General features: G+C 34.0%; 2 protein-coding genes across 5 annotated transcripts; one reads left to right on the top strand and one right to left on the bottom strand.

Moving 5' to 3' along the window:
• Positions 1-9,298: 9,298 nt before the first annotated feature.
• On the bottom strand, positions 9,299-16,668 carry LOC100809205 (peptidyl-prolyl cis-trans isomerase FKBP20-2, chloroplastic). Of its 3 annotated transcripts, XM_006583470.4 has the most exons (8): positions 16,525-16,668; positions 16,337-16,412; positions 15,548-15,638; positions 15,240-15,457; positions 14,663-14,772; positions 13,510-13,618; positions 13,275-13,351; positions 9,299-9,674 (listed from the first exon to the last, which is right to left on the bottom strand). In XM_006583470.4, the coding sequence occupies exons 2-8, from the start codon at positions 16,356-16,358 to the stop codon at positions 9,555-9,557; spliced, it is 747 nt and encodes a 248-aa protein (XP_006583533.1). In that variant the 5' UTR covers positions 16,359-16,412; positions 16,525-16,668; the 3' UTR covers positions 9,299-9,554. The 3 variants fall into 3 exon arrangements, with proteins under 3 accessions (XP_006583533.1, XP_006583535.1, XP_006583534.1); XM_006583472.4 differs by lacking the exon at positions 16,525-16,668 and having other exon boundaries at positions 15,548-15,667; XM_006583471.4 differs by lacking the exon at positions 16,525-16,668 and having other exon boundaries at positions 15,548-15,676; positions 16,337-16,394.
• LOC100809745 (actin-related protein 2/3 complex subunit 5A) lies at positions 16,399-21,498 on the top strand. Of its 2 annotated transcripts, none has more exons than XM_003528996.5 (4): positions 16,399-16,707; positions 16,863-16,935; positions 17,555-17,655; positions 21,171-21,498. In XM_003528996.5, the coding sequence occupies exons 1-4, from the start codon at positions 16,463-16,465 to the stop codon at positions 21,304-21,306; spliced, it is 555 nt and encodes a 184-aa protein (XP_003529044.4). In that variant the 5' UTR covers positions 16,399-16,462; the 3' UTR covers positions 21,307-21,498. The 2 variants fall into 2 exon arrangements, with proteins under 2 accessions (XP_003529044.4, XP_040872929.1); XM_041016995.1 differs by having other exon boundaries at positions 21,154-21,498.
• The last annotated feature ends 1,743 nt before the right edge of the window (positions 21,499-23,241 follow it).

The raw sequence follows: 23,241 nt of genomic DNA, 5'->3' as shown, positions 1-23,241 counted from the left end.
AGTTGTATTAAATTTTTATTTTGGTGATTGAATTCTAGATACATTTGTTCATGTATTCTTTTCATTCTTAGCCCATCTTTGAATTTTGATTCTAATTCATGCATGTTATTTAGTTCATAACATGTTCTAAATCAATTCCTAGAAGTAGTCTTGTTGAACTGCTTGAGTTGAGTTGTGGCTGGGTTGTGGCTGGATTTGTGAATCAAATAAGTCTTAAGCTCTATTGAATTGTGTTATTCAAGATAATTGAGCATAAGAAAACACAAATTGTAATTATCCAAGCCTTAAGCAATATAAACACTACTCTTGATTTTTAGGTTGAAATCGTTGGTGTTGACTGCTTGAACATATGAACTTGTATAAATTACTGGGAATTGGTTACTACGAATTTTGAGCTGAATTTTTACTGAATTTTATATATATCTGGACCAAAATTATAAAAAAAGAACCAAGCAATTTGGATTAAAGGAAAAAATAATAAAAATCACGCAAGTTGGAAGAAAAACCAAAGTCCAGACCCCTCTGGAAAAATTTTCGAAACACCCCCCTTTTGGGAATAAGTTTCTAAAAGGAACCTGCTTTGGTCAATTTGCCTCAATGTGACGGTACATATCTTGCTGGGGACGTTCAACACAATCACTAACTGAGTCTCGCTGCCACCTCTGGCCATCGAGTGGTGTCGTTTTTTTCTGTTGTGTTCTCATCATAGGTTCTAATCAATTCCCTATATATTTTATACCCATTCGAATCTAAAAAAAAAATTAAATTTACCTGAACACATTTTTGCTTTTTTTTGGGGGGGGGGGGGGGGATTGGGTGATTCTATTATGCGTTGGCTGGGTTCAATTGATGAGAGACAATTGTAGGGATGCTTGTTTCTGTCAATTGGCTCTATTTTCTTTGTTGGGTATTTCTCTATTGCTGTTTTTTCCAAGCTTTTCCCACCTTCACACATTCCCCTCATTTCTGCATTTCAAAATGAATGGTAAGTGAGGAAAATAAATTTGATGTGGCAATTATACTCATTGTTGGAACCTATGAAGCCTATATATGATACGGATACGATACGACACAGATACGGAGATACGAAAAAAAATTTAAAATTAAAGATATGATACGTCTTGGATACGTTTATAAAATATATAAAAAGTTATATATAGTTTTAGATTATTTTTTTCTAGAACAGTTAGATTTTTCATTGGAATAGCTTCAAATTCATATTAAAAAAATAAAACATGAAAAATCAGGACATAATATCAATGTTGCCTATACTAGAAAATGATATGAAGCTTGAGATTTAGAATTCTGATATGAAGCTGCATGTTCAAAACAGAAGTAAAAATATGAAAAATGTGAACACAAAAGGAAGCAATTCATGGAAAAAAAAAAGCAAGAACAAAGTAAATAAAAAAATAGAGGATACACAACAAAAAAACTTATTTCAGAAATAGAATTTAGAAACCAAATCATTATCATGTCATGATTTTTAATTGCGTTTCATAACAATGATAACAACAATTGTGCCTGCATTCCATTACAGCATAGTAGTATACATAATATATAGTCAATCAAGTAATCTAATATAAATTTGCCAAATTCATGGCAGGATAGCCAATTTACCCACTTGATTCATTCCACCTTGTAGCTCAATTTAGCAGCAAGTCATTACTTGATACATATTCAATTCACAATTAATTCAGCCCCATATGATACATATTCAGCTTCGTAAAACAACAAATAACATAAATCATCATCAAATCAAGAAAACCTAAGGTTTATAACATGAGCAATAGCTGCACCATTAACACCCAAATGGAAAACAAACATGAATAAAGGATCCAATGCTATGTTGGTTACATCTCTTGTCACTAGACAAAACCAGAGAAAGAATCATTAGAATAAAAAAATGATACGATATTGCAGACTCAATGAGTACCAACTAAATCTGATTTTTAACAGGACATTTTCACCTATGTCTGACCAGAAAATGATACCTTCATGTGGCATTAATTCTTTTAATTTAGAATTCATAGTTGGACCTGCTTCCAAGCAATCACTCTTCTCTTCTGTAGGAAAGGCTCCATTAAGGGCGTCTTCCTCAGCCACAAAAGAGATAGTGACACTGACAAATTGTGAGACTATAATACCATATCAATTAGTCAACAAAAACAAACAAACTGTGAGACTGAATCACATCAAACGCCTGTAATACTTTGGTCATTCATTCATTTGTCATTAATTTATAGCTTTCATATAATGATCACAATTTACAAAAAGACATACTTGTGATCATAAGCAAAAAATACAGTTTCTACCCTATTTCACATAAAAAAAATACAACTTTCATATAAGTATTGGCTTTATAAAATAGCCTATATCAAAGTATCATTACTAGTTAGAAATTACTAAATTATTGTCAAACTCTAATTGTTTCATTTCCTTCTCCTCCATTGCCATCATCTAAGAAAAGCATAGCTTCTAAATCTGGCTCATCAAGAGATAAATCTGCCATTTCAAGAACTCCAGCACTATCATCAAATGGATCATGTACATCTCCATTAATGTCCCACAATCTTGTCTCTCCTTTTTTATGCCCTTCCTCTTTTCTAGACAAAATCCTAAGATTAGAGTGCACAAAAACCAAATCTTCAGCCCTCTTTGGATCCATTTTGTTTCTCTTCAAAGAATGAATAAAGGAGTATGTACTCCAATTCCTCTCACAGCATGAGGAAGAACATGGCTGCACTAGAAGCTTTAAAGCAACCTTTTGGAGTATAGGTGTAGAGGATTCATGCATCACCCACCAAGTTTTTGGATCTAATGCCCATCTATCCTCAATTGAATCAAATGAACCAAAGTCACCCGCACAAGATGAGAATTTAGAGAATTCTTCATAAACTTTTGTCCTAACATTAACATGTGGAAAATATCTCTTAAGACATTTATTCCTTTGGCTAGAAAGTTCATCATCTTTATGAGGAGGAACCCTATTTGGAACCTCATTAAGCCAATTATCACTATAGTACCTATAAAAAAATATATGTATACATTTTAGTCATACTATGATTGAGAAAGAGCTAAGCTAATCCATACACATTATTGAAAAATTGATATAAAAATATTACCTTGGATTTAGAGAATGAGCTAAGCAATGAAGTGGATTACAACTCTTACTCCACCTAGAATTAAGTATTTCATGAATAACTTCAAAGAAACTAGAAACTTTATTTTCTAGCATTTCATCATGCCTATAGATGGTTGTCTTCACCTTTTCTATCATAGAATCCCACATTTCATACACTAAGTGAAGATTAGAAGCATCGGTGTCACATATTCTAATCATGCTATATATAGGATCCATGAAAGAAAGGATGTAATCAACTTTATCCCACCATATATCATTCAAAATCAACACTTTTACATGTGCAGCTTTTCTGACATCATCTTCTCTATAACTATTCCATTGATCACTAATGACCATATTTTGCAAACAACGTTTCAAAAATTTTAATCTTTTTAACATGACTATCATAGAGGCAAAACGAGTTTCAGCAATTGAAAGCAATTTAAGAGAAGAAAACTCATTAAAAATGGCTAATCTTATTGAATGAGTCATGATGAAAACCTTGATAAAAGAAGCATCGCCAATTACTTCAGCAATCCACCCACATTCATTGAATACATTCTTCATTACCATCAACATTCTTTGCAGCACAAATGTTTTTCACTCCAAGATTCAAAGTATGAACCACACAAGGGGTCCAAAAAATATGATGAAATTCAGCTTCTATCAATAACCCAGCTGCCTTACAAACAAGAGCATTATCATTTATGACTTGGACTACATTTTGTGGCCCTACCTCCTTGATTACATCCTTTAATAAGTCAAACATGTAATGTTTGTCCTTGTACTCCTTGGACCCATCAATGGCCTTTAAAAACATAGGTCCTTCTTCAGATATAGCCATAAAGTTTATCAAAGGTCTTCTTTGAGCATCTGTCCAACCATCCGCAACCAATGTAACTCCTTTTAAACTCCACAAAGATTTGATAGGTTGAAGCAACCTTTCAATATGAGACCTCTCTTGCTGTAAAAGACTAGTTCTCAATGCATTATAACTAGGAGGAAGAAACCCACTTAGATTACAGTTAGCAGCAAATGAATAAGAACTAACAAAATATGGATTTCTAGCAAGATGGAATGGCAAGCCAGCATAATAAAGCATCCTTGTTATCTCTGCTCTAAGATGATTCTTATCCTCAATATTAAATGCACTCTCTATATTGCTTGATTTTCTTCTTTTTGGTGGTAATGTTGGTGGTGTTGGAGTCCTTTTGTCAGTAGGTAAAGGAACATTCTTAGACTTTAATTTGTTTTCAGCCTCTTCACAAACCCTCCTCAAATCAACCAAATATGCATCAGTAACTTTCGGACAAGTAGCAATTCCACTACCACAAATTATGAGCAAATGTGCTTTAACCCTAGAGTATGAACTTTTGACAACTTTTTCACAAAAATTACAACTCCACAGCCTATTACCACCCCCATCTCCTATCTTTTCCTTTATTGTAACAAATGACCACAGTGGAGCATGGTCATCTTGATATTTCGAAGATGCAAACATTTATGTTATATGAGACATCTTTCACAACACAGCAAACACACCCACAAACAAGAAACAACAATGATGGGAACCAATGATGACGAGAATCGACGGCAACAAGAGTGCTTACAAAACTACCAATGAAGAGAGCTGTTGAAGAAGAACCCATCGTCGAGAAGAAGGCGTCGTTGAAGATGGCTTGCAAAACCATCAACGAGGAAGAAGAACCATGTTGACGCGGAACGGAATCACTTTGCAGCTTTGTTTTCAGTTGTCACGTAGTGTGGAGAAGAAAAGAAAATTGGTTTGAGCTTTGTAAGCATGGAGAATAAGAGAAGCAAATGGGTTTTGTGAAATAATAAAGCTTCTGCGTTTAAAAATCATAAAAAAATGGGTTAAACGTTGTAGCCGTGTCTAAGCCGTATTGGAGTCGTATTGAAGCCGTGTCTAGCCTTAGGAAGCCGTATCTAAGCCGTATCCCAGCCGTATCTTGTATTTTAAAAAATAAAAATAAAAAAATTTGGATACTCCTAGGATACATATCTGGCCGTATCCGTGGAGTATCGATGTCGGATACAGGTGCGACACTGACACTTTTCCTTCTTTCACGTATCCGGGCTTCACAAGTTGGAACAAATAACTTTGTTGTTGCTATAATTTCTTGTATGAGCAATTGCTATTATCTTTATAATGACTTTAGGATTAATTACTAATTACTAATTTGGTCACTAAATTATTTAAAATATTTAGAATGACTCAATTTGGTCCCTAACCTTGTGTTTGGATAAGGAATTTCAAAATTTCAAGGAATTTGAAATGCCTTGAATTTGAATTGTTTTGATTTTAGTTTTCTTTATTTTTTAAATTCTTTGTTTGGATAAATCAATTCAAATTTTTTTCATTTTAAATTCTTTATTTGGATAGGGCAATTCAATTTCCTCCATATGCAAAATTTTAATTTTACATTTTAAATAGATGAAATTTTAATATTAAACTTTATAGAAAATAAACACAATCTAATTTTGAAATATTAATTAAAAAATATTTTCAATTTTTAATAATTTATAAATACAAAATATTGATAATCTTAAATAGGGTTGTTTTGTCTAACCACAACCAGTGATATTTTTAAATCGACATCAACCAAGGCTATTTTTTGGTCGACATCAAATAGGGTTTTTTTTGTCAAAGTATGTCGGGAATATTGTCAGCTGACGTCAGTCGGGGCTATTTTTTAGCTAACGTTGATTGAGCTTATTTTTAAGCTGATTTTGGCTAGATTTTTTTATCAACGTCGGCTAGGGTTTGTTTGGCTGACATCGGCTAGGGTCTTTTTGAATGACATTGACCAAGACTATTTTTAGCCAAAGTCAGCCTAAAAAATCCTAGCAGGCATTGACAAAAAAATCTACCCAATATCTGCTAAAAAATAGCTTGGTTAATGCCGGCTAATAGAACTTACCCGATGTCGACTGAAAAATAGCTCTGACCAATGTCAGACAAAAAAACATACCCAACATCGACTATAAAATAGTCTTGGTTGATGTTGGCTAAAAAATAGCTCTGACGATGTTGACCGAAAAAACTTTGGTGGATGTCGACTATAAGAACCTAGTCAATGTCGACTAAAAATAGTCATGCTCGATATCAATCAAAAATACCTAGTTGGTGTTAGCAGAAAAAACCCTAGCCAACATCAACCAAAAAACCTAGTTAATGTGGTTAAGAAATAGCTCTGGCTTATGTCAGCTAGAAAACCCTAGTCGATGTCACCAAAAAAATCCTAACCGACGTCGGCTAAGAAAATCTAGTTGACATCAGCCAAAACACCCTAGCTAACATCAGCTAAAAAATAACCCTAGCCGATATTGGCTAAAAAATAACTTTGGTTGATGTTGGCTGAAAAAACCTAACTGATGTCAGTTGAAAAATCCTAACAGGTGTCTATTCAAAAGTTAGTCACGACCAATGTCAATAGAAAAAATGTAGCCAACGTTGGCCAAAAAAATCATTGGTCAACATCAACTGAAAAAACCTGGATGACAACGACAAAAAAAATCTTTGGCTGACGTTAGCAAAAATTTCCCATGACTGACGTGAGTGAGAAAATAACCCTAACCAACATCATCTAAAAAAAATCTTAGCCGATATCGACAAAAAAATAGTTTTGGTTGACATCCTACAAAAAAATTCTGACCGAAAAAACCTCGGCCAACGTCAGTGAAAAATAATTTATGTCGATATCGGCCGTAAAAACTTTGGTCACCCGTAGTTGTGAGTGCTGAGCGAGAAAGAGTCGCGAGCAAGAACGTGAGTTAGAGTGAACATCTCCGGAAAAAGAATTTCAAATTCTATATTTTTTAAGAGAATTTGAAATCCCTCTGTTTTAGTCAATCAAAATGATTCATAAAAAATACCAAAAATTAAATCTCCTTTCAAATACTCTATCCAAACAAGTTATTTTATCATGAATCATTTTAAATTCCTTGAAAAAATAAATTCCCCTATTAAATTGTTCTATTCAAACACACTATAAATTTCTAAATGCTTCAATCAGATCATTTCTGTAAAATTGAAATTGACACCGGTAATGAAAACCGTGAATGTTCGTAAGTGAAAACCGTCCATATGTAACTGAAAGGACTTGATTAAAGCATTTTTTTAAATTAGAGGACCTGATTGCGTTTGAAAATTTAGGAATCATATTAAGTTATTTTTAATAATTTAGGGACCAAATTAATAATTAAGCCTTACTTTTAGGTCTCCGTGAGGGAGAAAGAAAAACTCATCATTTTCCTGATTTTGTTTTTGGCAAATTATAAGGTACTACTGCTTCTTGGTGCCATTGACTCTCCCTATAATTGTGGTTGCTGTGTACTTTCATTGGCACGGCATGAAGCTGTTCAAGCATGCTTAGCTTAACCTTGCCAGATTTTGAAGGCAGAAAGAAATACATATTTGCTGTTGGAGCAACAACTACCTATGACAATTGCTGCACTCCAATCTCTAATCACCTCAAAAGGATTCAAGGATTGGTGTTTGTGCAAATCATCTAGTAGTTCCATGCCTTATGATGTTAAATGTGATTGCATACTTGTCAAAGACTATTCATATTTTTTGGTACCTTTGAAGGTACCCGAGGCCTATGGAAAGTTATGTAACATCATTCAGCCCTTCTAGCAGCATAACTTGTTTTGGAGGGTCATTTTTGCCATATTAATCTTTCTTCATATCAATGATACCTATGTGATTAGGTTTATCGGTTTGCATATTTTTAATGTGGTTCACCTTGATGGGTCAATTTCCATCCTTTAGTACAAAGTTCATTCTCTTAATTTTTAAGTTAAGGTTTTTTATTTTTTAAAATTTTTGGAACTCTATACCTTGTTAAAAAATCTTAAAGCAGTTGAACTATAAAAAGCTTCTTTTGAATGACAGTAAAGAAAACTTTACAATTCAATCAAGAAAATGGCTCCAATATTTATAAGCAATGATATTATTACCATGAAAGCAACGCATTCTGTTAACTGAAGATATCCAAGTGTGAGTATGAAATTGAAGCAACAAGCAATGATGTCACTGAAGTTTATTCTCATTCAATATTAATATGATAAGCATCATTTGCCCATTAACTATTTTCTGTGGTGGCCTAGTGGACCAAGTTAATTTGACAAACTTTACGAAGCAATTTGGGTGTTGGTGGTACTGCCAATTGCTTTAACTAAAATTTAATTGACTAAATGTTGATCTATTTAAACTAGTTATTTAACTGACCAAATTAATTGATAACTTATTAGTACAAACAGTGCATGATAATTTAAAATAATAATCATTTTATTAAGCGACTTACTATTCTTATGTGGTATGATACAACAACTTATGCGTAAAAAAATTTAGTCGTTAATAATTTCTTGATTTATCATCAGTTAACTTTCACAAAACAGTTTATGTTGGGTCTAGTGGGACTAGATTTTGAATAAACATGAAAATCCATCAATATTTTATTTTATTTTATTTTGAAAGACAAAAAAGAATTATATAAAAGAGGTTGAGTACAAGAGATACTCAACAAGTAGACGGTTTGATACAAGGTACAGAAATCACCATAAGCAGCCATCAAAAAGGCAAAAACCAAGTCCCCATTCAGCACCTATTTAAATACAATCAGTAGCTATAAAAACACTACCTTATTATTACACAGTACTAAACAAATATCACGTCAATTATGAATGAAGTGCAGGTGTTTACAATAAAGAATTGAATATTTAAATATATCTAGTATAAATCATATAAAGGGTCCTTATTATATATTGTCAAGGTAAAGCTAATTTATATACTTTCTGGCTTTGTATCCGTAACCATAAACAAATTGAGTGCAGTGTTATTAATGGCGGATGATGGAACTTGGTGAAAGGTGAGAATTCCGTCATATAAACACAACATTGCGCCTTATGGTGGGCTTCCCTTCATAAATTGCCTATGGCAGTTGACAAAAAATCCACCATGCCATTCCGCCATGGCACGGTCATGACATCTATTTAATAACACTGATTAAGTGTATGGTACCCTTTTTTGTTGAGTATAAGGAATGTAGTGTTTCATGTGAATCATGTCCATGCTACAAAGCTGTCATTGATCAGTCATCCGATCTAATAAAGACAAAGAGGATCCTAATCTGAGAAATTCTTAACCAATTTCACAATGAATATCATACCCTTTCTTGATTTAACAAGGTTACAACTTACAAACCAGAGCAATAAAGAACACTGGCCAATATGCTCCAAAGAAAATAAAGAAAAAACTCTTAAACAATGACAAATGATGATTACCTCAAACTTAAAGCAAGAAGGTAAAGGTTGTGGAGTTACTATTTCTAAGTTCCTAGCTATAATAATGTGTGCTTGGGCCTTTAGTGATAATGCTTTAGAAAACTCAAATGGCAGCCTTGTCTCAATTGCATATGACATCCGAGTAAAAGGCTATGGTTCTTCTTTCACAGTTTTGTACGCTTAATAGCTCGACATCAAAAACTTCAAACTGTTTTGAACTGAAAAAGGTTGAAGGTCCTACCTGCAGAACACAAAACATCATGAATGTTACGCTGGAGAGATTATTTATTTCGAAATCGTGTTTCTGAGAGAAGTTCAGTGCAGTTGCAAGGACAGTAAATCAGATAGTATTAGTAAGAATGAAGAGCTGTTGTTAAAAAGTCAGGAATCAGGATTGAAACCTATATGTTACTCTAATTTGGACATACTATTGGAATGAAGTTTTCTCATGCTGAGAAATAGGGAAAAAGAAAGTAGAGTTTCTATCTGCCTAGTAATAGGTTCCAATAGATTAATTTTGTTTTTTTGTGAGTTCAAAAAGTTATTGAATCTCATAACAGTAGTTTTGATTAGTTATATTAGGATATAAGGAGAAGAAGAGTTAGTTAAGATAGTTGGACTATTAATGAGTTAGTTAGTTAGAGGGGTTTTATTAGATATAAATAGGGGAAGAAGGATAGGAGAGGAGGAGATCTTATCATTAGTAGATTGAGCATTAGCTTTTTGTGAAGGGAAAATCCTTGGACGAGAGTTTTATCTCCTATTTTTTGTTCTTTTCTTACTAGTCAATAAAATTCTCTTTTCTTTCTCATTTCAATTCTTGGTTTCTAACAATTGGTCCAACCTGCTGGATCTTCAAGGGAGAGCCAGTGTTAGGGATGGAGGAAGCGCAGGCTAAGGGGGAGCTGCCAGCATTCGTGGGGGAAGACCCAATTGGTTGGATTGCTAGTGTTGAAAAATTCTGAGGTACAAGAAATTCCTTTATTCCATAAGCTGCAATATGCATTCATGAGCATGGAGGGTGTTGCAATGCATTGGTTCTACATTTGGAGCTAAAAGAACCCAGATCAGATTAGGATTCATTTTCCACAGCTTTGGATCAAAAGACTTAGAGATCGTTATGGTAACCACTTCTTTAAAAGATTCAGTATCTTGATGCAAGAAGAGCAAACAGAGACAGAAATCTGCATTGAAGAAGGGGGGACTTCCACAATGTTCTTGAAAGAGAGGACCAACGATGTACCTAAGCCAAAGAAAATGTTACAGCAGTTGGTGAAGAAACAAGAAATTAAACCAGAACAGGATGGGTCTTGGAAGGAGAAGGCGTTCCAGAAGGAGGAACCCAAATCTTATGGGTTGCACCATCATTCTTGCAAAGTCAGCATTTCAGAGTTGAAGCATGGGCTACTAAAAAGTTCAGAAAAAGTTCTTGAGGTTAAAAGGGAGGAAAGCGTGGAGGCACCACCCTCTGAAATCAAGATCAAGAAAACCATTTGAGGGAATTAAAGGGATAAAAAAAATGTTACAATTGTTGATCAAGAAAAAGGGCATAAATCTTGAGGCCAAGGGGGTAGAGGAAATCAGGGTGGAAGAGGATAAGAATCTGCAGCAGAAAATGCAGGAACAAAATAGTGGTTTTGCAATTGTCATCAAAGAATTTCATTCTTGGGTAGTAAACGTCATAGAAGTTGAAGGTGATAATGGTTTCTTTATGAAGCCCACAGCCATGGAAATTGTGATTATATGGAGATGGATTGCACCTACACCACCACCCGACCCCCTAGACGCAAACTCAAATACGATCCTTAATGGGTTGTCATCAGCAAGCCACAACCTCCCATGGAGAGGGATGGGTCTTCTATGTTGACAGAAGCTAAGTATTTTAGGCATGTCAGCCAAACCACGAGATACCAACCCACTTGCTAGTAAATCATTATCTGGGATGCTAAGGGAAACAGAGTCACTATGGGTGGGCACAACAGAGATGCACCACTCTTCCACTAATTTGTTCCTGGAGAAAGAAAAAGGAACAAAGGTAAAATTTACATTCTGCATGGTGGATCTGATTATGGATGTAATGGGCCAAGATGAGTGTGGAGATAGCACCACTGTTTGTGGCTTCTACAATGCAGTTTCAGTTGAGTTGGTGACAGTCGAGGAGAAACATAAATCAACATTGAGACCTTTGGACATCCATGGAAAACAGAACAGACATGAAACCAGTACCGAAACCAACGAACCCAGGTTTACCCGTGAAGTTTCATCGCAGAACAGGAATGGTGTTACAAACTGAGAGTTCAAACTGGGTGGCAGGATTTATACCGCTAAACTTGGATGATTGTGTAGCTGATTACATGTTAAAAGAGCAGAGGTGGAAAGAGATTGCAGCATCACACATGGAGGTCCAAATTATTCAGAATTTGCTTCCATCCCGACCTCCACCGGAGCCACAGAACTCAACCCCACATGCAGGGGAGTGGATGATTCCTAGTTAAGCTACAAGGGGTGCAGTAGTCTTCCAGCAATCGAAGAAAACTTGAGGAATTTTTAGTGTGCAATTCCAGTTTTCAAATTCCAACCTTAAGGACAAGGTTGATTTTCAGGAGGGGTGTATTGTTAGGATATACGGAGAAGGGAGAGTTAGTTAAGATAGTTGGACTGTTAATTAGTTAGAGGAATTTATTAGATATAAATAAGGGAAGGAGGATAGGAGAGGGGGAGATCTTATCATTTGTAGATTGAAGTATTAGCTCTTTGTGAAAGGAGAAATCCTTTGTGAAGGGGAAACCCTTTGAGGAGAATTTTCTCTACTATTTTTTGTTCTTTTCTTACTAGTCAATAAAATTCTTTCTTTTCTTTCTCATTTCAATTCTTGGTTCCTATCAAGTTATCAAAAAAAGAGTAAACTGGAACCAAGTAATAGACCTCACATGATAGATCCTTACTTCGAGGGAAGGGAACCTCCAGAATTATGAGAAGGAAGAGACATAAAATAGAGAGGAAAATAAGGCTCAATTCATTGCTTCCTTTTCAGTATTGGTGCAGTACATATATATAGCAGATATTGCTTTGCAACTAACCAATAGCTATGCATAACAAAAGCCTACACTTCTCTAATTCTGTTAAATTTCTATAACAAACTATTGCCATCTCTAATGGTAATTCCTTTAATACCCTTACAGTAACTAATCTACTTAGGCTAGGTTCCTAACATCACTCTTGGGCCCAAATTTCTACTGAGTTTGGTGGTGTAGAAGATCAAATTATACCCACTTAAATGAAAGGATCATGATTTATCATAACAAGCTCCTCTCAGGATTGGGGGCAAGAAGAGTGCAACAATCAAGCATTCTGATTCTAACATTGTGTCAGCCATTGTTGAAAGAGAAATCTAGAATTCATTTAACAAATGCTATACACATTTACCAATTGCTAATACAAGGAAATCAGCTACAAAATAAACGAAACAATAATTATTGAAAGAAATTAGATAATATAATAATTTTCAACATAACATTGTATACACTTTAGTTTTGCTGTTTTCTCGACCAGAGATTTAACGAAATTGTATATATCCAAAGTCTAAGAGATTATTTCTTCATTTTTATTAACACGTCCTTTGTCCTAACCAGATCCTACCAAGTGTCAAAGTTGAATTGCAAGCCTTCATTCTAGTAAATTGTTAATACATGATAATTTTGTGTGTAAAACACATAAAATTTCTTTGACCTTGGCTTGCATCAGGTACTAAGCAGTCAATAATAATATCAAATAATATGGAAAGACCCCAAAGAAAGTTAGAGAAGGGGGATAAAAGAAAATTAGAGATGTGGGAACTGACTGGTGGTCCAAGTTCAGGGGGAATAATGATTCTTCTCTTTCCACCCGGTCTCATGTCTTTAATTCCTTCCTCAAATCCTACATCAGAAAAATGTAGTTTTCTCAGTTCTTTCAGCACTTAGTTCCTCCCCTTTTGGGTTCTTTAAGGGAGAGACAGACAGAAATCAAGTAAAGGATGAATACTTTACTCATAAAGTTGCAAGGAAATTGATAGTACTCTATCTTATAATTTTAACCTGGAACTAATCCCTTGGTACCCATGCGGATTTTGGCAGGAGAACCCTGCAAATAAGTGCTGTCAATACGACGTCCAGATTCATTATAGCCAATATAGTGAAACGTAACCTGCAAGACATGATTACAAGCAAATTAGTGAGTATTATTTGTGTATTAAAGTCAAGCTTTAAATTGTAGTGCCTATTCCTAGTGCCTAAAATTTGCAGTTTTGCAGTGCTGAAAATGACATTTTTTTTATAGCTTCCCACTTTATCACCTCACTTGCGAGGCTAATGATAGCCTGACCCCAATATAGATGGACGATAAAATAATGTTAAAAATCATAAAATTTAACATTGACTGGGAGTTTATTTTGGCATACACAAAATTAAGAAAGCACAAGTAACAAAAATCACATATCATCTTGTTAATTTCACTAAGAAGATGCCAACAATGCATATTTACAAAATTTCCTGCAAAAATTCTTGAAGGAAGTAGAATGCCAATGGAGGATGGATCTATCAACAACAGTTGACACAAAAGTTAGCATAAAATGCTAGAGAATAACTTATCAGCATCAAGAAGTCATACTCTTAATCCATGGGTTTTTTATGCTGTTGCCATAGTGAAAATTTAGGTTGACTTGCTAAGCAATTTCCTTGAATTACAACTTTGACATCATTAGTTTATAAAAAAAACAAACTCAAATATCAATTTCCAAATTTCCCCATCTCAACAAACTCAAGATATTCCTCAAAACAAAATATTATGTAATTAATGATGCAGCGCAACTAACTGCCTCCATGCTTTCCTTAACATATAACAAATGTTTTAATACTAAAGCAAAATATACTTCTTTCCATTCTTTAATAATACTTAGGGTGAGTTTGTTTTTCTGTTTCAACCATATTTAATGGAGCTTTCCCACTTTTCAAGACAAAAAAGTAGGAGGAAGAGGTGTGGTGGATAGACGTTCCGTTGGGTTTAACCGAAAAAAAACACACACACTTAAAGGTATAGCTAGCTGCTAAACACTACATAGGGACAATTCTAGTTCTCACTCCGATGCTCATTGACTAATATCTTTCTAAAGTGTTTCAGCCAAACAATTGACTTAATATTCATTTACAAAGAAAGAAGCAATAGATTGGAAAGAAAATTTAAAGAAAAAACCTGCTGCCCATCCTTTGGAAAATCACCTTGACCAACTACAAAATCTCGGTATATGAGCCCTGAATCACTCTTTACATAGTTATCCGATGATACTACTTTAACTTGAAAACCTGAAACGTATAACAATAAATCAGACCATCATATCCGAAAACACATCCAAGAGGTTTACAATAAATGAATTTCTCACTAGGCTCCTAAATTTAACACACTGAACAGTAGACAAACACAATTGAGACACTGGCCAGAGCGACCACAAGATGAGATCAGCTACATGGATCACATGATGTCATTGGGCTCAGTTAAAAACCAAATTCTTAAAGATATTATTCACTGTCTGATCACTCTTAAAAACACTTGGTATATTAACAAGTTTTACACTGGCTACTAACACTAAGGGCCTAACACAACCCTCCTTAGCCGGGCTTGGGATCGGCTAGGAAACCATAGGTGGATTTACAGAATATACCGTAGAAGGTAATGCAATCATGTGCATAAAACAAATGTAACCTCAGACATTATGGAGTGGAAACTGGAAAACATATGGATAAATCAGCAGTAGATCTTTAAAGATTGTCACCTTCTCTAACAAAATTTGGAAAGTCCTCTGGGGCATTGTTTTCTTTCTGTATCCGCCGATTTTGTTGAAGCAACCGTTTTTCGTCATACGGATTCTTACTCTTTGTCTTGCCATAAGAAGACAAAGTTGGAAAAACACCAGCTGAGACCAAGACAGAAAGGAAGAGTGTCCTCCTCAATGCTTTCTCTGAATGCTGCAACATGCAGCTATCCTGCACTCTATCCTCGCAGACAAAAACAAGCCACCAAATCACAATCCATTCATGAAATTTTCCGTAAAAAGAATATCACTCCACAGGCCACTCTTACATGTAATCCTTTGATTTTTGGTCTTTGCATCCATGAGTTAATTGCTTCCTTTGACAAAATATAGTTCCTTGCACAGTACAAGGGAAGTTCACTGCCTCAAAAGTAAAACTCTTTTAGTACCTGCAAAAACTTCCATTCCCAAACTTTGTTGCCTGATCATGTAAACCTTAAGACCCTAATTGGATAAACTTTTCAATAAACACTTACAAAAGGGGAAGAAAATAAAATAAAAAAATTAAGCTTCTTCCATAAGTTTAAATTAGCCTATGTATAACCAATAAAAGCTCTCTCATTTAACTTCTCTAAAAGATAGGTTTAACTTATGCACAAGCCAATTTCAAGTTTTCAACTTATGCAATAATCTTAATTCACCTTTTATTTATCTTCTTTTCCTGTAAGTGCTTATCGAGAAACTCATCCAAATTCCAAACAAGGTCTAATGCAACAATGCCAGCTTCAGATTCTCCAAACACTTACCTTATTCATATTCAATCTCACTTCCACTCATACCAACACACAACTGGGAATTCAAACTTTCAATTCAGAATTAGAAGATTCTAACATCTAACTCAACATTCTAACATCATACTTTATAACATCAAACCCCATTACCCCAACAACATCCAACACTACTATATATCAACTTTAAAATTAAAAAGAAGCATAAAATAAAACCAAATACAGTTCACAGAAAAAATAAATTTAAAACATGGAGAGGTATGAAGGTGGCCTTCAAAGAGAGGGGATTAAGATTTTGATGCAGAGGGTGTGTCAGAAATTAAGACTTACAACGAAAAGACGCCAACAACATAGCTTCTAATAAGAGTAGAAGCACGCAACACAACACAACGTTATCTGCGAAAAACTGGAGAGTGTCCAGTTTAATAAACAAACATGAACCGTAGATCAAAATGAATGATAAAGATTTTTCCACGTGTGCCAACATCATTAAACAAGAGCACATTATTAGGACCCACCTTAACCTTTACGAAGTACTTGCACCGTGAAGGGACTCTCTCTCTCTCTTCACCTTCATTTCTTCACTTGTTGGTTGGTTCATCTATGGCAGGAGCAGAAGGGTTCGTTGAAGCAGATAATGCAGAGGCCATAATTACCAGAATTGAACACAAATCCCGCAAGATCGAAACTTTACTCAAACAGTACTTTCCCTTTTCTTCTTCTCTCTTTATTTCAAACACATCACTTGTTCCTTTTCTGACGAACGAATCAATTTACTTGTTTTCTTAAGAAAATAAAATTTTTAAAGTGATTATTATTATTTGCTCTTATGGTCTGTACTGTGATGCAATTTCAGGTATAAGCCCGTGGAAGCCCTTAAAACTGCCCTTGAAGGCACATATGCGATCATTGGGGATGAGCGTTGCAAGGTTTTTTCACTCACCCCCCTTTTATTTTGTCTATTTTTGTTTACTGTTTTATCTTCTTTTTTTTATTATTATAAGGAGAATTTGATACTTCTGTGTTATTTTGTGTTTGTATTTTATTCATTTGGGTTATTGTGGAACTGAAACAGAGTTTTATTTCTTCGAAATTCCCACAATAGATGTAATGTATTTCTTAGGTGACAGGAGGGGTCTGTGTAATGTATTTATTTCTGGAAAATAAACAGCTAAAATCTTAAAATTTCAGATGTCCAAACAAAGTAGAGGTGTTATGTGAATTTCAAAGAAACCATAGAGTGTCAGTATAATTGCTCTTATTGTTAATTTTATTATTATTCCTATCATGATCATCATCATCACCAATAAGCTATTTTTAGCGAGCATTAAAGACTAGATTTTTTTCTTTCCATTTTTGTTACTTTGGAGATCTGGTGCACTTCAATTGAAGCTTTCAAATTCTTTGAAATCATGACATATTTTTCATGTATGTTAGGTTTTATTTTTTCTATAGACTATTCTTTTTGTTACATGTACAACTGTGTAGTAATTGAAGTTTTGTAATTTGTTGTTAACTTGGTATTATCTGTTTTCTATTTTTGGACAGTCGGCTCACTGGCTTGTGGTGCACAGAGCTATAATGGCTATAAAAGATGTGGATGGGATGCTTTCTTCCTTGGATCCTGAGTACTATGATATCCTAATGAAGTGAGTGCCAAAGTTTCTTGGTTGAATTCATTTTTACATGTCAGTTGTAACTTGGATAGCTTCTCATTCTTTTAGAATACAAATTTGCTTGGATGATGGTACTAAATACTCTATCACTTGCTTCTTATAAAAAGAACCAGAGGTAATAAGATTCTGAGGTTTATAGTTTATGGTCGTTGTAGTTTGGTCTGTATCCTGCATGATATGTGCTGCACTTGAACAATTACAGATAGAAATTGGAACATGTAGCCATAATAAACATAAGCAATTTGTTTGAATATTTTCTCCAAAATGGAATGATAATGTGTTGGTAAACTCATAACATAGGTGTGAATAGAATTCTAAGAGATAGTTATATAATGTGGGGCAAGTAATGGTTATTAAATTAGGAAGGAAAAGGCAGGCAGCATTTCTTGATCTTCCCTGCTGTAACATTTCTAACTCAACCTTATTACTTTCTGGAATACATGTGTTTTTGTCATAGTATTTTCCTAGCCTTTTGATATTCATATAAGATATTCGGACTAGGGGAATTTCATGTGATTTTTGTGCTGAATATTATTAGGGATTTTATTGGGCTATGTTATATAATTTCAAGATAATTATGATAGAATTACAGACCTGTTAGGATGATGTATAGATTAGGATCGTCAGAGAAATTGTTTATTTCCAGTCAATTTTATATGGCTATAAAGCCTATAAGGGCCTTTCATGTATGAAACAAGATGCTCCTTATATTTTCATTACGAATATTATTCCAAGCAATGTCCTTGTTTCTTTTGGTGAATTTCTAGAATTTCTATTAGTATTTCCTTGGCCATTTGCTGGAATGATAACTAGCCCACCTCTTTTGGTGCTTTATTTATAGTCAATAAATCAATTCACAATAACTATTACGTGAATGCGATCTTAGCTGGGCCTTGTCTTGTATAATTTGGCCATATTAGAACACAGCATGCTGTGGCTATTCTCCGCAGGTATCTAATTGCCTTAAAGCATCCATTACAACCTCAGTCTTCTAAACCACATACCAAATCACTAGTCTGCATACTTCAAGAGTTAGAAGGGATCTTTCATGCCCACCCTAGGACACATATACCAAATGCCTCAAGAAGTGTTTTTTTGAGCTTGTAGTGTCCAGTGTCTCAGATCTGATATAATATTTTTTTTAACAAAAAGATAGATCAGTTAACTATCCTTTCCTTTCTATGCCCAGAACCTATCTAACAAGTAGAGAAAACTTCAAAATTAGATGACCATATCTAGCAATCTCCAACCAGATCTCTACAAAGTTGCCAAGCTGCCTCATAACACTAAAAGTGGTGATTGTTTGCTTGACAACATTTGGAGCACATGATATAATCATAAGGAAAAAGGGCCATATAAATCCTCTGAAGTTTAAAATTTTAAACAGAAACACAACATTTCTGAAAATGTGTCTTCTGGAAGAAAAAGAATAGTATGTCTGCAAACTACACAAGGGATGCCCCTCTCTGGTTCCACCAAAAGACCTTTCATTGAACCTCACTTCCAGAATCTCGTAGCAAAATAAGCTGAATCTTGAATATTCCTATCCTCAACAGAAATTCTGAGGGAAGGATATAGTATGTCCTAGGATTATGCTTAGAATGAATGAGCCTTATGATCTTATTCACTCTTGCGAGAGGTCTAAAATCCTTCACAAAACAGCAATTATCTTTTTTCGGGAACCCAAGCACTGAAAGGCTAAAAGTAGAATTTGTGTTAAAACCAATCTCACCAGTGATATTGAACTCATGAAAAAATTGCTAACAAATTACCATTTACTATATCCCAACAATTCAAATTATTGTAAATCCATCTAGTCTAAGAAGCCTTCTCACTATCAAGATCCCATATGGCCCTCGTTACCTTTAATTCAATGGGCCTCTGTAGCCTCATCCTCTGTCTGCAGCAATAGGACATCAATACTACCCTTCAATAAAAGGACAAGGTATAACCTCAAAATTGAGAGATTTTAAATGGTATTGATTAATCATACATCTCTTTCTCCTCCCACTAGCCCACCTTAATTGTATCCCCTCCCCAATCCATGCCAGTCTGTTTTATTTTGTTTGTACATCAGATAACCCATTCTCAGCAGCCAACCTATCCAACGAATTCCATTCACATGGCATGTCAGATTTCAACTTAAAACAATTGGCATTAAATAAAGTTATCTAACAAATATATAAGTTGCACCCCGAGAATTGAGGTTGGCGATGTGGGACTTCCTAACTTTGCCAATCATGTCTTATTCTACACATCACAAAAGGCCTCCTTATAGGGTAAAATCATTCACTCATTCAGTCTGCTTTAGTTTAAATCACTTGCACATTCATTTTTCTACAGGCTTAAATCTCTTTGTTTATAGGTTTTGTTAATTTAAAGGAATTATTAGTTAATTTTAACTTTGAGATGTAATTCATCAACTGAAAAATTCAATGAGGAATATTGCCCCACAATATCAAAGTTGTTATTTAATTGAGTGTACATTAGGCATGATTTTTCTTTTACTCTCTTAGCAATCCTGGTCTAGGATGGCCAGCTTGATGAACCTGACATAATGGGTGTTATTTGAACTGTATATTGGATACTTAATTACTTTCCATTTTTTTATTTTACCAAATTTCTAGGATGAATGGTTAAAAAATTAGCAAAATTTTTATTCATTTTATATATCCCTATGATAGAGGGCGAGCCCTGATGCAGCGGTAAAGTTGTGCCTTGGTGACTTGTTGGTCATGGGTTCGAATCCGGAAACAGCCTCTTTGCATATGTAAGGGTAAGACTGCGTACAACATCCCTCCCCCATACCTTCGCATAGCGAAGAGCCTCTGGACAATGGGGTACGAAGTTTTATATATCCCTATGATCTACATGTACGGACATTAGCCATGTCAAAGTGTCTACATATGTGTCGTGTCTAGTGTTCCATGTCCGAGTCAGTGCATCATAGCTTTATAGGATTCAAACTCTATCATATTGAACTCAATCAACCAGTGCAATTAACAAGGTCTATGTTGGGCCATACTGCCATTGCCTACTCTTAGTGTTAAAACAATAGTAGTTAAGTGATGAAAAACTCTATTTTGATTTGCTTAGTTTCAAGTAACTCCAAATTTTTAATCCAGTATGATCACTCTTCCTAATATTACTAGAAAAGGTACACAACAAAGGGAGAAATATAATTTTGTTTAATTATATGATGCCCTGACATGTTTACGTTTTTCAATTTGAAATCTGAATAAAAACAGGCTCAAAAGCTGTGATTTGTTTGAACAAAATTTGGAATGTTATATAGAAGTAGATACTCTGTTTAGTGGTGGTTCTCTGGTTTAGTTGAAATAGCACTTTTCTCTGTACTTTGTAGATTTTAAGGAAAGTTAAATATAGACATCAAATGAGTCTTTTTATTTAACAACATTATAGTTACTATAGTAACTAATGGTATTCTTACACCATTTTCTGTCCTAAAAGGTTGTTATTTGCCATAGGTACTTGTATAGAGGATTAGCTACAGGAGATCGTCCCACGTGTGACCAATGTCTTCGGATTCATGAAAAGTTGACAGAGAAAGCAGGACTAGGTTGCATCCTACGTTTCCTCACTGATACTGTAAATACAGTTTGATTTCTGGACTACTTTTTATTTGGAATTCTTTGTTCTTTTCCTTTTGATGTTTTCAATTTTATTTTATGTTTGCAAGACTACTGCAATCAATGTGGTGAAATATAAGGGAAATGTAATAATTTTGAATTCATTTCTCCAGTTTTGCTATTTTGAAACTGTTTACAATTCAAAATAACATGGTTTTTATCTTTTCATGACTTGTTGAGAAATATGAATATTGAGCTTGAAGTTCATCCTCTTAGTTTCTTAATCCCCTGACCTATAGAGTTTTGTATTACTTTTGGAGGAAAAATTTTAATACATTTTGAGTGTAAAACATTCTGTCAAATAGAATGAGAGTTTAAGAATGGCACAGAAAGGAAACTCATACCATAAGATGGAGTTTAAAATGAATTTTGGAGCCTGTGACCAACTTTTTCCTTCACATCCTTGATTATCTAATTTTGCACCTAGTTCCAGAAACAGACTATTTGACCATAGCTATTTCAGGTTGTGTAAAACATCAACATACATAAATTATACTGAGTTTAATTTTGATATACTGTAAAAAAAATTACATTATCATGTGTTTGAATTGGTACTGAGTTGAACTCACGGTGAATTTTGGAAACAGCAAATAGTTACTTTTGTGATGAACTGGCCATTATTCTGCATTTATCATGATTTTATATCACCAAACCAAATATACTATTCAACATGTGAATTATGAAAGCTCATCAGTTCATTGGACTTGACCCGTTACTCATAGTATTTGGGCCTTTCTTGAGAATTTGAAACTAAAAGAAACCTTGGAAACAAGTAGAAAATATCTTAGTCTAAGATCTCCTAATCTATTATTATAGTACTTAAATACCACGGTAGATATTTATAGGGGTGTTAACATTTTAGTCTCAAGACTCTTTTAACGTACATTTTTTAAAAAACAAAATTGAAATTTATGTGTCCCATTAATTTAAGAATGGAACTCCCTAAATTAAAAATAAGGCATATTTAGTGACGCTCATGAATCTTGCATTTTATCCAATAAAAATATATGGAGTAAGAGTCTTTACTTTTATCCAATACCATAGGAGCAATACAGAATCTTGTTAAATTTCTAGAAATGTTGAGGATGACATTCCTAATATTTTAAGAAAAAATATTTATTAACTATTGACAATTTTTTTATATTTCTGGAAATATTTAAAATTGATTCACATTATTTTTTTTCTAGAAATATATTATATCATTAAAACATCATTTTTATTAAAGAAATTATTATATTTTATATCAACAATCAATTATACCATTGATCATACTTGACATCAAAGTCGTGTCCATCATTCAAACTTACAACCATCAAACATACAATCATTATATTTGCTAAAAGGAAATTAAAAATGAAATCATCCTCTCGCCATTGTTTTCAATATTTGCTAAAAATGAATAGATTTTTATATTTTGTTATAAATTGTACATTGTTTCGGAGAATCCAATTTCGACAACATGCGAATTCACAACTTTGTAGGATTTTTATTTTTCACCACTCTTAACGTAAATATTGATTACAATATATTTGTTAAAAAAATATTAAACAGAAACTTATGATTTAAAATGTAAATGTTTATCAGTAAAATAAAATTCTTAAATAAATCTCAGCCAGAGAGATTTCTAACTCAACTTAAAACACCCGAATTTACCAAAAAAAAAAAAACTATACATTAAAGTTTGTGAAATTGAAATCACAATATTTATTCACCCAAAGAAAAAAGAAATGTGAATGTTTCTGCTGGGAAACCTCTTCCCCTAGGGCTAAATATTTAGCAACACATTAAAGTGAAACCGAGGTGACCATAAAGGGTAAAAAAAGATGCAGGGTTGTTAGTGTATCAAATAACACACAGCACCACCTACATAGACAAATTCTCTATATACAAATTTGATAATAAAAACATA

Source organism: Glycine max, chromosome 7, assembly GCF_000004515.6.
Source record: "Glycine max cultivar Williams 82 chromosome 7, Glycine_max_v4.0, whole genome shotgun sequence".
Lineage (NCBI taxonomy): Eukaryota > Viridiplantae > Streptophyta > Magnoliopsida > Fabales > Fabaceae > Glycine > Glycine max.
This window is presented reverse-complemented; position numbering and strand designations above follow the sequence as displayed.